Below are 12,681 nucleotides of genomic sequence, written 5' to 3' on the forward strand. Positions count from 1 at the left end.
CGAAGTACCTTCTAGCCCAGTTACTTCCATACTCACCTACAAAGGGATTAAGGGAAAGTATCAGTATCAATCTAAATACAACACATCATTTTGTGTTTATTAGAAGCAGCCATGGCTATACACCATTCATGGAATAGCAGCCATGGAATATACACCATTCACCAACATGAAACAGCTCTTTTGAGAAGCATTAAGAAAAACACTAAGCTCAGGGTCATAACTGGTTAGAGGTTAGAGACTCCTTAAAACTGCACTGCTCAGCATTACATCATTAATGCACACAAGTCTACACATCAACTGCAGAACATGCATACTTTGCATGGCACACTCCTTTAAAAAAGAAGTCAGGAGAACTAATTGGCTCTTTGATACAGATCAAATACACTGTAATACCCACCTCGCCCGTGGCCATAATCCACCGTTTGCTGAATGATGGGTGCTTTAGGAACTGGTGGAATAACTGGAGAAAGGGACACTGGTACAGCTGATGGAATGGAGGTGTGGACAGCAGGTACTTTCACAGGCGAGGAGACAGGCAGAGGCATCACTGACTCCTGTTTACACAACTCGTACTCCATATTTGCACCTTTATCCTCATTTGTGTCCCACAGTCCGTGGAAAGAGTCCTCATCCCAGCGTTCCTGTTCCACAGCAGAAGGTGATGGTTTTAAAGATTGACCATGACTTGGGGTTGTAGTTGGAGTAGAAACTGGAGCATGTGGCCTTGTCATAGGTGTAGTAGGCCTTGCCAGTGGGGCACTTGGTCTTGTCACAGGGGTGGGCTGTCTGAACAACACGGGAGGCTTTATAATAACAGCAGGAGAAGGTTTAATAGCTTGGGCTTCTACTGGTGCCTCTGAAGATAGCTGAGAAGAGACCTAGATGCAGAAAGCACTTTTAATGTAGATCTGTAAACTAACCTTCTCTCATCCTCAGTAAGTGCAATGGCAATCAGTAGTCAAATCATACACATTTTCTAGTGCCTCCACCAAGGTGCTACAGGTAGGAGGACTATTTTTAAAAACTGGTGGACTGATTTAATTTCTTGTTTGCTCACTATGTGAAGGCTCAAACACTACTTATTTTCTTCTTCAAAATAACCTTACCAATTTTAGCTCCAGTAGGCCTATCTCAGTTCAAAAGTGTCTACTGTTTTATTCCCAAAGACTCCTGCTGTCTGCAAAAATTCCTGCTGTCTGTGTGAAGGCAGAAAGTCTGAAAGTAGGGCAGCTTGGTGAGATGCAAAAGGATTGATAAGGTCAGTTTCTTTGCCGAAACCACTGGAAAAATTCACAGAGAGCAGAAATACCTGGAAAACCCTTAACAAAATCAGTATCAGAAGAACGTAAGAAAATGGAAGGTCTTGCCTAGTGGAAAAATAAATCAAACCAAATCCTTTGTGAACCAAACATCCACAAGAAACCCCATGAGTTACAAGACTTTTCAGCATCACAGCAGGTGCCAAGTTAGAGGCAGCCTTATTAGCAACATGCAACAAAAATTGCAGAATGGTTGTAGATACAAAGCTGAGCTCTATAATAACAGCTCAAAGTCACAGCAGAAATATCTGGAGGCAGGAATTCCAAGAAAGACAAAAGTTGTTTGAAAACCTCTAGGCAGATGAGTGAAGTAGTCTGAGATACAAAATACTCAAACTGAGTAAAGTAACTTCCTAAAGGTATCAACATACCTGCAGTTCTTGGTAGCAAATCAGTTCCATTATTTTACTTTACAGAAACTGTAAACAAGGAAGAGGTCACCCAGGCAAAAAAAAAACCTTGCAGTGCCTCATTCACTGCATAACCCTTCTCTGGACAGAGGGACAAAAAAAGCTTGGTCTGGCTAAATGTCAGACGCAGAAGACCTTATGGCTAAGTTCATTGGTACAAGTAACTTTGGGGTTAAGACGTGATGAAGAATAAAGACTTTGCATCAACTCAGATATCTCCTCCAATACACATTTAACAAAACTGTTTGCTCATTCTAGGAAGGACTTATAAACCGAGTTAGCATGACTGCAGAAGATTGGTTGATTTCTGAATTATCAAAAAACCCAAATATAAGCACCTGAGAAGAGTTCCCAGAACTACATAGGAAATTAAGCAGTAGAGGAGTAGTTGCATCACAACAGGATGAAGGTACACAAACATGAGTTTTCATGCACTTCATGATATTCTAGAAGGTAGTAAGAATTCCCGATAAAAACAGCAAACAGAAGGCTAATGCCCATGCTACATTGAAATATCTCAATTTCTGATTGACATATCCCCAAATTTTTCCAACTTCAAAGAGGAGATAGCTCTTGAAGTAGGAAAAGCAGTGCAAATTGAAAGAACTTAAGCAAGGAAAAGCAGAGTCTTCTTGTGACCCTTACATTCCTGGTCTGGAAGAGCTCACCTCTTTTTGTACATTATCCTGCTGCAGTCTAGACTGTTGAACTTCATGTGCCACCATCCCTGATGGGTCATACTCAGAAGACAGGTGGACTGACTGAGCAGAAAAGGCTTTGGAAAATTTGAAGAAACTAAGAAGTTGTTTTGCCTCAACAGAAGATAGCTCAGGTTGTAAGGATTGCTGGGGAGGCATTCCACACTGAAATTTGACCATCAGTGTGTAGAACTGGTTCAACATACACATAAATAGTAATTACTACCAACATGTTATTAATGTAAGATGAATTTACCTGAAAGGCACCTGGTCTTGTGCTTGTGTTCTGTGATCTTGGAGAGTCCTGTGTGGCAATGTCAGGTTTGAACTCCTTCAACTTCTGTAGCTGTTCTTTCTGCTCTCTGCACATGCATCATAAGAAAGTGTTATCAGTCTATAGCTTAAATGAAAAATTAAAGAAATCAATGCTCATGGTGAAAACATATTAACTAGCATCAGAGGCCCAGTCAAAAGAAGAAAAGACACAGCAGGCTTTCTGCTGCAATTCAGAAATCCCTGTTTCACATCCACCTAACCATGGAGGCATTTAGTGTATTAGCTGCATGGTTTTTGATCACAGGTTTCCTGAGTTACGCAGTTATGCTTTTGTGCTTTGCCAGAATCTCTCCCTTTGAACAGTGTCCTGGGTTGCAGTGTATTCTATTACCATCCCCATCAGCTGTTGAAATCAGGTGGGGCAGTGTTTCCTTGCCTCCTCCCCCCAGACTATCTTTCTGTTAATTGCCCATCATTGTCCTGCCGCCAGACTCAGAGATAACTCCCTCCGGACTATCTTCTGTTAATGAGCCTAATCAACACTTTGCCTCATGACTCCTTACGCCATTGTGAGATGCTCCACCCAGAGGGAGGAACCAAGCATCCCATCCTGGATATAATCTGAGGCTGAACACCAGAGACACCGGCTTCCCACTGGATTTCCAGAGGACAGGAGCTACACAGCCACCATTGGACTTCCTGAGGAGGAACAGACTGTTTTACTACAGGATCACTGCATCAGAGGACTGCAGCCACCATTCTACCAGACTGCTACCACCACCTTGCCTAACAGGGTGTCAGGTTGTACCTTGACTCTGTCAGTTTGACAGTGTTTTCTTTTACCTTTTTTTTTCCCCTTTTCTTTAATTTCCATTAAATTGTTATTCTGACTTGGTGCCTCCCACTGGTTTGTTTTCAAACTAGTACAAACAGTAAAGAGCAAAGCTGGATTTTTAGCTTCCGTCAACACCTTCTGCAAGCAAGAAACCCCTTGGAAATGCATATGTAAGTGCTCTCATTTACTTGCTCTGATTCACGTGGTAACAGGATTGAGGCCAACAAAGCACAAGAGATTCCAATATATAAAAACCAGTGAGTCTAACTTCTGCTTCTTTGGTTTATATATCAAAATGCTATTCAATATACAACCAATGCATAGTCTACAGAGCAGAGACCAGGTTCAGCTGTGAGTACTACAATCACTGGATGACAAAGTTCTAGTGAATATGTTTTCCTTTCCCTTCAGTATTTGTTAGATTTTTTAATCTAGGTTTTTCAACTGCTAATTACTCTGTGTATTGAAGTAGTTTCTAAATAACAACTAAGCATGGGATCCCTCTATAACAAGACATAATAGAAACCACCCTACCTACTAATGCATCTGTTCAGTGTTCAGCAGAAGGGGAACTTGGTTCGAAGAAAAGAATCCTCAATGCTTTGTGAGTACAAAGAGTAAACTGAGCACTACACTAGATCACAAATATAGAACAGTCTGCAGCTGAGAGTATGCTGTTTCACATACAATAAAAGCAAAGCCAGAAGAAGGCTTTACTTTTGGAGATGAAAGCAGTTATGTACAACACTACTGGTATAACTCTTGGCTCAAAAAATCCCCATAAAAATTAATAAGTAATCTCCATAAAGTTGTTCCTACTGTTCAGACTTAGATCACCTGCCTGTAAGAACCTAATGAGAAGTACCAGTGTTAACTAATCTTAAGATTACTCTCATATTCTATTAGAAATCAGTATCATGCTTATATTTCCCCTTACTACTGGCTTAGAAAGATGTAACTACTTTTTACATAAAATGTTTTAGTGCCTATGTTTAAAATATTTCAGCCCTATTAAATAATCTACTCTTGTAGTGATTCCCAAACTACAGTCCTAAGCCTAAGTCCACTGGCTTGCAGCTAGCCAAAATAAACAGCAAAACATATGCCTGGCAACTGAAGCAATGGGAAAGCCAGGAAGCTGAAAATAATCTATTACTCCAAACTTTTAGCAAATACTACTTTATAACACAGATTTCACAGTAACTAACACTGTTGAATTAATCTAATTGCAGTGAATGATTAAATTATTCAGAATAAAAGTTCTCCCTTTTCAAAAAAAACCGTTTTTCTTGCATTTTGGCATGCAACTAAGACCTTCCATATGGGACAGATGCTCAGCAATCTTACGAGTCTGAAAACAAAACAGCCTGAAGAAAAGTGCAAAACATCTCTACCATGAAATGGTTTGGGTTGGAAGGGATGTCAAAAATCATCTAGTTCCACCCCCCTTTCACTAGATTAGGTTGTTCAAAGCCTCATACAGCCCAGCCTCTTCTATTACAAACTTTGCAACAAACATTATTTGTTTGCTTATTGAAGCCTTAGGAAGTCTAGTAGCTGCTTTATAAAAATATGGTCTTGATGAACTCCTGCATTCATATCCTCCTAATTGTTATACCATTCCTTTTATGCTGATTCCCAGAACTTAATATCAACCAAATTTGACACAATGGTTCACTGACAATACTGGGTTTCAAATAAGAAAGCACTGTAAAAAAAACCCAAACAAAAACCCACTTAGATTTTAACTAAAAAGTGAGCAATATCCAAAAAATCTTATAGGTCTTAAGAACCACATTAATGTAGGTCTTGAGGGGTAAGTACTAAGAAGCAATTATCATTAAGCTCATCTGACACCACCAAAAGGACTGAAAAGCAATTATCTACAAGTTAATTTGAGGATAACAAAAAGATTGGTCAGGTGATGGGACAAATCTCATCCTGGCGAGTAACATACAGGGAATGCCATGTTCATGGCAAAAGGGACAATCATCTATTTAAGAAAAAAAAAATATCCATCTACGAAAGCTGTGATAAAGGTACTCCAAGTAACTTCTTCCACATGAGCTCCTACTACCATGCTGTGGGTGAAAGAAATGAAGCCATTACTGTGTTGATTCAAATGGATCCCACAGAATGGGATTCCTATTCAAAATCACAGAACCAGGCAACTCACCGAAGCATTTTGAGCTCCTGGGCAGCCTTCAGAATTATCTCATGCTGTCTTTGGCTTAGGACCATCACTCCTCCCAAGGACTGATCGGAGTCCAGGTTTGAATCTGCTCCCAGCATATCAGAGGAATGTGAAGGTGGAGGAAGGGATGAATCTGAGCGATCGTCCAAAGACCGCAGTCTCTCTCCATCATCTGGATACCACCTATCCGACAACCGTTCCCTCTCCCAGTCAGTCCTTTCAGGAAGGTAGTCTTGCTTCTCTCGCCATGTGTCGTATCTCTCTGGATACTCTCGAATCCTAAGCTCCCCCCTGTCTCGGAGATCTCTGTCATAATGATCTCTGTTCCTATCATCCCTCCACCTATCTTCACGATACCTGTCCAGAGGTGGAAGGGGTGGTAATGGTGGTAAAGGGGGGATATCCAGGTCACGATTCCCCATTTCTCTGTCATCCATAGGTCTCATGTCCCAGTCTCTATCCCATTCTCTGTCTAAATCTTGATCATAAATGTCTGAGGATCTTCCAGTTCTATCAAGATCCCTCTCTAGTTCCCTTTCTCTTGGCCTTTTCCAATCATCCCACCACGAATCTCGTCTGTCGTGATCAGATGATAAAGGAGGTAGTGGTGGTAGGGGAGATAATGGAGGCATTGAATGGTGGGATTGCAACCTGTCATCTCTGTCATATGCATCTACAGAATCATCATGATAATCAGAGTTGTGATCTCTCCAGTATTGTTCTCTTTCCCAGTCATCCACCTGCTCATGCTCCAAAGATGGGTCATCTTGACTATCTAAAGGAAATTCCTCCTGCATCGTATCATCTTCATGACCCCAAGAACTCCTGAATGTTTCATCTCGATGGTACGGAGGCAGTTTGTCAGGGTCATCTCCTAGGTGAATGGGTTTACCCATATTGCCTGTTTCAGATCTTCCTGCTTCCCTCTCATGGCTATCTCCCCTCCTGATGGGACACCTCTCGCGGCTACCTGCTCGCCTGACCAGGTCCCTCTCCCGGCTACCTGCCCGCCTCATGGGGACCCTCTCCCGGCTACCTGCCCGCCTGACGGGGACCCTCTCGCGGCTACCTGCCCGCCGCATGGGCTCCCTCTCTCGGCTACCTGCCCCTCGCATGGACTCTCTTTCCCGGCTACAGGCCCGTCTGACAGGGCCTCTCTCCCGGCTTCCAGCCCGTCCCCTGTCCCAGCTGCCTGTCCGTCCAGGTAGCTCTCTGTCTCGGTTAGAGAATACTCTCTCATGGCTATCTGACCGTCCACCCAGTCCCCTCTCTCGGTTGCCTGACTGTCCATCTGGCACCCTCTCCCTGCTGCCTGACCGTCTATCTGACATCCTCTCCCTGCTGCCTGCTCTCCTGAACATTCCCCTGCCACGGATGGATGCCTGCCTAGCCTGCCCTCTGCCTCTGTATACATATCCTCTACCACGGCCATCGTCCATCCTGCCCATTCCCCGGCCATGGCCATCATCCATCCTGCCCATTCCCCAACCACCATCCATCCTTCCCATTCCCCGGCCACCATCCATCCTTCCCATCCCCTGCCACGGCCCATTCCCCAGCCGCGGCCATCCCCCTGCCCTCTGCCACGGCCCCTTCCTCTGCTTCCGGGTCCCTTTCCTCTATCTTCATGCATAAATGGCCCTTTTCCTCTGCTTTCCGGTCCAGGTAGGCCCTGGGTGCTATCTGAAGCACTCAACTGGCCATCTGGTGAATCCAAATCCTGATTTCCTGTTACAGGGGTAACTGTATTCTGGTTCTGAATAGGGGGGGTGGGTGCCTTAGACTCGTCTACTTGCTGGTTGGGATCACGTGAACTCCATGTCCACTTTTTAGGAGGGTCTGAACTAGGTTCTTTGACTTCAGGTTTGGATGCTTCCTGTTGAATGTCTGTCAGGTCCTCACTTGGCTCAGTGGGACCTGCACTCTGTGCGTCGGGAGCAGACTCTGTTCTGCTTACAGACTGCTGATCGCCAGCTGTGTCTGTGAAAGGCTCTTTGTTTTCTGACTGCGAGTCTGTCTGTGCCTGCTGCTGCTGCTGTCCCAAATGAGGCCTGGGCCCCATCCACCGTGGACCACTAGGTCGGGAACCGTGTCCCTGTGATGCATTTGTTGTATAAAATTGTCCTGCTGGTCCTCGTGGGATAGAGCCCCATCTACTTGAAGACTGTCCATCTGTATTCTGTCGGTCAAAACGTGACCTGTATCCTTCTGAGCGCTGGGAGTCAAAACGAGGTCCTCTCTGTCTTGAGCCTTCGAATTTGTCATATCCTCTTCCTCGAGGTCCATCAAATCTACAGATGACACAACAGAAATTTTATTCAAATGAACATGTCATATTAAAATCCTATAGATTAATTTTACACAAAATAGAGAACCCATGTCTAAAATCAAGTTGCTTGGGTATTTGGGATTCACAGTTGTACATCACTGGATGAGTCAGGAAGGCCAAAGCATGGCTGAAGCTGAACTTTGCAAAGGATGCAAAGAGTTCCAGGAAGGGCTTCTACAGATAGGTCAAAGAAAGTGTACCCCTTGTACAAACACGACCGGCAAACTGGTAACGATGCATGAGGAAAAGACTCAGATACTCAACAACTTTTCTGCCTCAGTCTTCACTGACAACCCTTTGCCCCTTGAGTGGATGGAGTGCAAGACAGGGACTAGGGGTGCAAAGTCACTCCCACGGTAAGAGAAAATAAGGCTCATGATGACCTGAAGAACCTGAATATATGTAAGTCTCTGGGAGCTGATAAGATACATCCCAGAATACTCAGGGAATTTGCTACCGTACTTGCCAAGCCACTCTCTGTGATATCTGGAAAATGGTGACAGTCATGTGAAGTACCTGGGGACTGGGAAAAGGAAAACACTGCACCCCTTTTAAAAAAGGGTAGAAAGAAGGACCCTGGAGACTACTGACCTGTGAGTCTCATCTCTGTGCCTGGCAAGATCATCCCAGGAGCTATGCTAAGGCACATGGAGGACAGGGAGGTCATTGGAGACAACCAGCATGGCTTCATCAAGGGCAAATCCTGCCTGACCAACCCAGTGGCCTTCAATGACGGAGTGACTAGTGGATAAAGGAAGAGCTGTGGTTGTCATCTAGCTGGACTTCTTTACGGCCTTTGACACGGACCCCCACAACATCCTTCTCTCTAAACTGGAGAGATACGGATTTGATGGATGGGAGTATTCGGTGGCTGAGGAATTGGCTGGATGGTCATATCTAGAGGGTAGTGGACAATGGCTCAATGTTCAGATGGAGATCAGTGACAAGTGGTGTCCCTCAGACTGGGATGAGCACTGTTTCATATCTTCATCAATGATATAGACAGTGGCATTGAGTGCACCTTCAGCAAGTTTGCAGATCACACCAAGCTGAGTGGTGTGGGAGACATGCCTGATGGACAGGACGCCATCTAAATGGACCTGGAAAAGTCTGAGAAGTAGGCCCATGGGAACCTCATGTGGCCAAGTACAAGGTCCTGCACCTGGGTCAGGGCAGCCCCTGGTTTCACCACAGGCTGGGCAATGATGGGATCAAGAGCAGCCCTGCCAAGAAGGACTTGGGGGTGCTGGTGGATGAAAAGCTGGACATGAACAAAAATGTCTGCTCACAGCCCAGAAAGACAACTGCACCCTGTGCCTATCATTGCATATCACTGAACTCTAAACTAACACACATAAAAGACATGCACTAGCAAGTCATGGAAACAATCTGTTCAGAACTGTACATCCAACAAATCCCCAGGAACAGAAACAACACTTTTTTAAAACTATCAGGAAGTAGAAAATGATTCATTTATATAAAGCTCATGTACTTTGCCAGCAATTCATAAATTATTATTCATTATTGACCACTTTGGAAGAAAAGAGAAGGGAAATAACCATGAAGATATTATTGTAAAGTCTAGCAGAGTATGCAAGGATAGAAACAATTGAACGGAACACCATTATCCTTTGATTCAGCAGACACCACACCAACCCATCTCGAACTAATGACCAGACAGAACAGATGTCGCTTTTGCAACCTGATACCATGTATTAAAGAAAAACATTCAAAAAACAAGATCTTGGATTAAATCATATAGCAGGTATAAAATCAGCAAAGACATATCAAATATTTAGAACAGTTTTCCTATTTTCAAAGAAGGAGGATTGTGTCTCTACGAATGAAAAGGGGGCAGCATCCCCAAGCACTCTACCAAAAAAAAAAAATGCAATCTACCCTAGATTATGCTCAGGTCAAAGACATCTGGATATCCTTGCTTTAAAAATATAAATACAGAGAGCATGGTGTACATATATTAAAAAACAAAACCTCCACTGAACAAGTACACACTTAACACAACCTCAAAAACATCTGAGAATAAGATATATGTTTAATTTCTTAATAAATCACTGGAAATCTTGTAGCCTGGAACACCTATCAATCAACAAAAACATTCTTACCTAGGGCCTCTAGGGCCTTCAAAACGCGCTGATCTGGGAGGATCTGGAAGCAATCCACCCGACCTCACTGGTTTATCCTGCACAATAGGTGTGTGTGTCGAAGATACCGCAGAAGTGCCTTTCAGTTCCCCACACTGTTGTTCAGATGAAATAGACACAGTTTGTTTACTAAGATGAACTTGAGACTTTCCATGATCTGATGAGCCAAAGGACGAACCTACTTGAGAATGATAAGGTGAATAGCTAGTTGAACTAGCTATTTTTGATGCATAGGTACCAGGGGTGGGAAGGAGAGCTGGCCTTGGTGTTTCAGTAGCTTGACTGCTTTGAGAACTGGATCCTGAAGGGACAGAGGAATTGGATAACTGAGAAAGAGAAGGGAGAGGCGGGGGGACCACTGGAGGTGTAGTTGAAGGTAAAGTTGGAGGCATAATAGGAATGCCACCTTGACCAGTTTGGGAATATGGAATAAATGGAGGTGGCAGTGAAACATTTGCAGGGTATTGATTCTTCAGATTTTGGAGTGAGGTCACTTTTTCCTGCAGATGGGACTGAGTGACCTTCATCTGCTCATCCCATGCTTTCCACTGTTTCTCATACTCTTGAAGCTGGTCTTTGTGAGGATAGGTTTGAAGCTGATGCTGCCACTGTTGGTTCATTGATCGCTCCCAGTCTTTATGAAGCTGCTGGAACTGTTTTTGCTGTGCCTCATAATGTCGCAGCTGCATGTCCACAGACATTGTCTGCAATGAGATGACAAGAACAGGTTCAAAGTACCTTAGATAGTCAGTTACTCTCAAAGCAACGTATTTCAGGATCACTTGTAATATCACAATTTCCGATGATTTGGCCGCAAGCTTGAGGAAGAACTACACCAAAACAAAAGCAAACACCAACAGTGACATCTCAAGACATTGTGAAAATTTTCACTATATATATGTATAGGAGACTTCAACAGGACAGATGAAGAAACCTATAATCTGTATAAACTGTATTATTATTGGATCCTAACAATGGCTAAATCTGAAATCAATCTTCACATGTATACACTATGTGACTTCTCAAGGTTTCAGTTTTTGCTATTAACCTGCTCAGAATTGCCTCAGCTGCCTGCAATTACTTTTCTCTAAGCCTTTGTCAGATCTTCTTTTTTGCCCAATGAAGCTTCTTTCAAGGAGTTCTGTCTTTCATTACACGTAGATATCGTAATATTCATGGCTTGATTTGCCTGAGATTTTTACGGTTTACCTGAAGAGGTTTTTTTTTAAAAAAAGAAGACAGCCCAAATTACAAAGAAATGTTTAATGTACCAACTCTACCAACCCACTAAAAGCTCATTCAACTCTCTAATGCAGTAACCAACTTCTACTTAAAAGGTTAAAGATTACAACATTGGTTGCAACTGATTATTTGAGTTAAAAATAATGTGAGATAGTGATTTTCTTAATTACATTTACTGCCTATTTTTGGCATTTATATTTATCATTGTACATATTTATTCTTGTAAAAAAGAGCAGCTTTCAAATTACTCTGTGCAATCATCTGTTTACCTGACCTTTCTGAATTGTTTCTCCAGTAGTAAAACATTCAAAGCTGAGTAAATTCAATATTGTGTTCAGCTTTGCTCCTGTATCACCCAGGAACATCTGAAAAATCTTACAAGAAGTGTAAAGTCTTGTATTTCTCATCCTACTGAAGCTTCATCGCCATCTGTCAAGGCTGCTTTCATTCTGAAGTTGAGTGACAGTAGGGAAAGTGGATATAAACTTCTACCCAAGCAGAAAAAGTAGCTAGACAAATGAGCCAACTATCACAAATTATTCAGCTACGTATTTTTCAGCAGACCATGAGTGCTGGGTCACCCAGGATGCATATCAAACACCACCTCCTTAGTGTCTCACCTCTAAGTGTGGAGGCTGTTGCATGATCTGTTGATACTGCTGTACTATCTGCTGCAACTGAGCATGCTTCTGCATTATTCTCTGATATTGAAATCCAACCCGGTGATGGGGGTGCTGCTGCCATTGAGCTGCTGCCGCTTGCAATTGCTGCAACCTCAAATCCTCCTCAGGGTCACCAGGAGGTTCAATATTGAGCTACAGAAAAAGGCAAATACTATAAATAAAGGAAAGTTGCTTCAGTCAGAAAAAAACTACATTTGGTGACTACACATTTTACAGGAACTTTTTCACTGTTCCTTACTTTATCACCCCATTTCAGTGTTCCAGCCACCCACAGCTTCTGGAAAGCTGATTTTTATGTCATCTTTTCTTAATGTGAACAGCCTAATCTAAAGGTTAGGCTGATGACAATTAGGTTATTCATACATACAGAAACTACCTACAGGAAAGAGATTAATGAAAATCTGTTACCTGTTGCTAGCAGGAAAGGTAAAGTGACTCCAAGTGCATTATTTTTGCCACTTTGTAGGAATCTGCATGCTGCAAGTTAAAGTGGAGCACCCTACCTGCAGGGTAATGCACTACCCTACAGTAAT

The 12,681-nt window shown here is 42.9% G+C and overlaps 1 protein-coding gene across 1 annotated transcript in view; it reads right to left on the minus strand.

The window, feature by feature from the left end:
• Nucleotides 1-12,681, minus strand: part of YLPM1 (YLP motif containing 1) — a 36,609-nt gene that overhangs the window by 16,902 nt on the left and 7,026 nt on the right. The window contains 6 exon segments of the mRNA XM_039551827.1: nucleotides 398-878; nucleotides 2,684-2,789; nucleotides 5,715-7,272; nucleotides 7,275-8,023; nucleotides 10,185-10,927; nucleotides 12,086-12,280. Coding sequence (XP_039407761.1) covers nucleotides 398-878; nucleotides 2,684-2,789; nucleotides 5,715-7,272; nucleotides 7,275-8,023; nucleotides 10,185-10,927; nucleotides 12,086-12,280 — 3,832 coding nt within the window.

The sequence above is a fragment of the Corvus cornix genome, chromosome 5 (assembly GCF_000738735.6).
Source record: "Corvus cornix cornix isolate S_Up_H32 chromosome 5, ASM73873v5, whole genome shotgun sequence".
In the NCBI taxonomy this organism is placed as follows: Eukaryota; Metazoa; Chordata; class Aves; order Passeriformes; family Corvidae; genus Corvus; species Corvus cornix.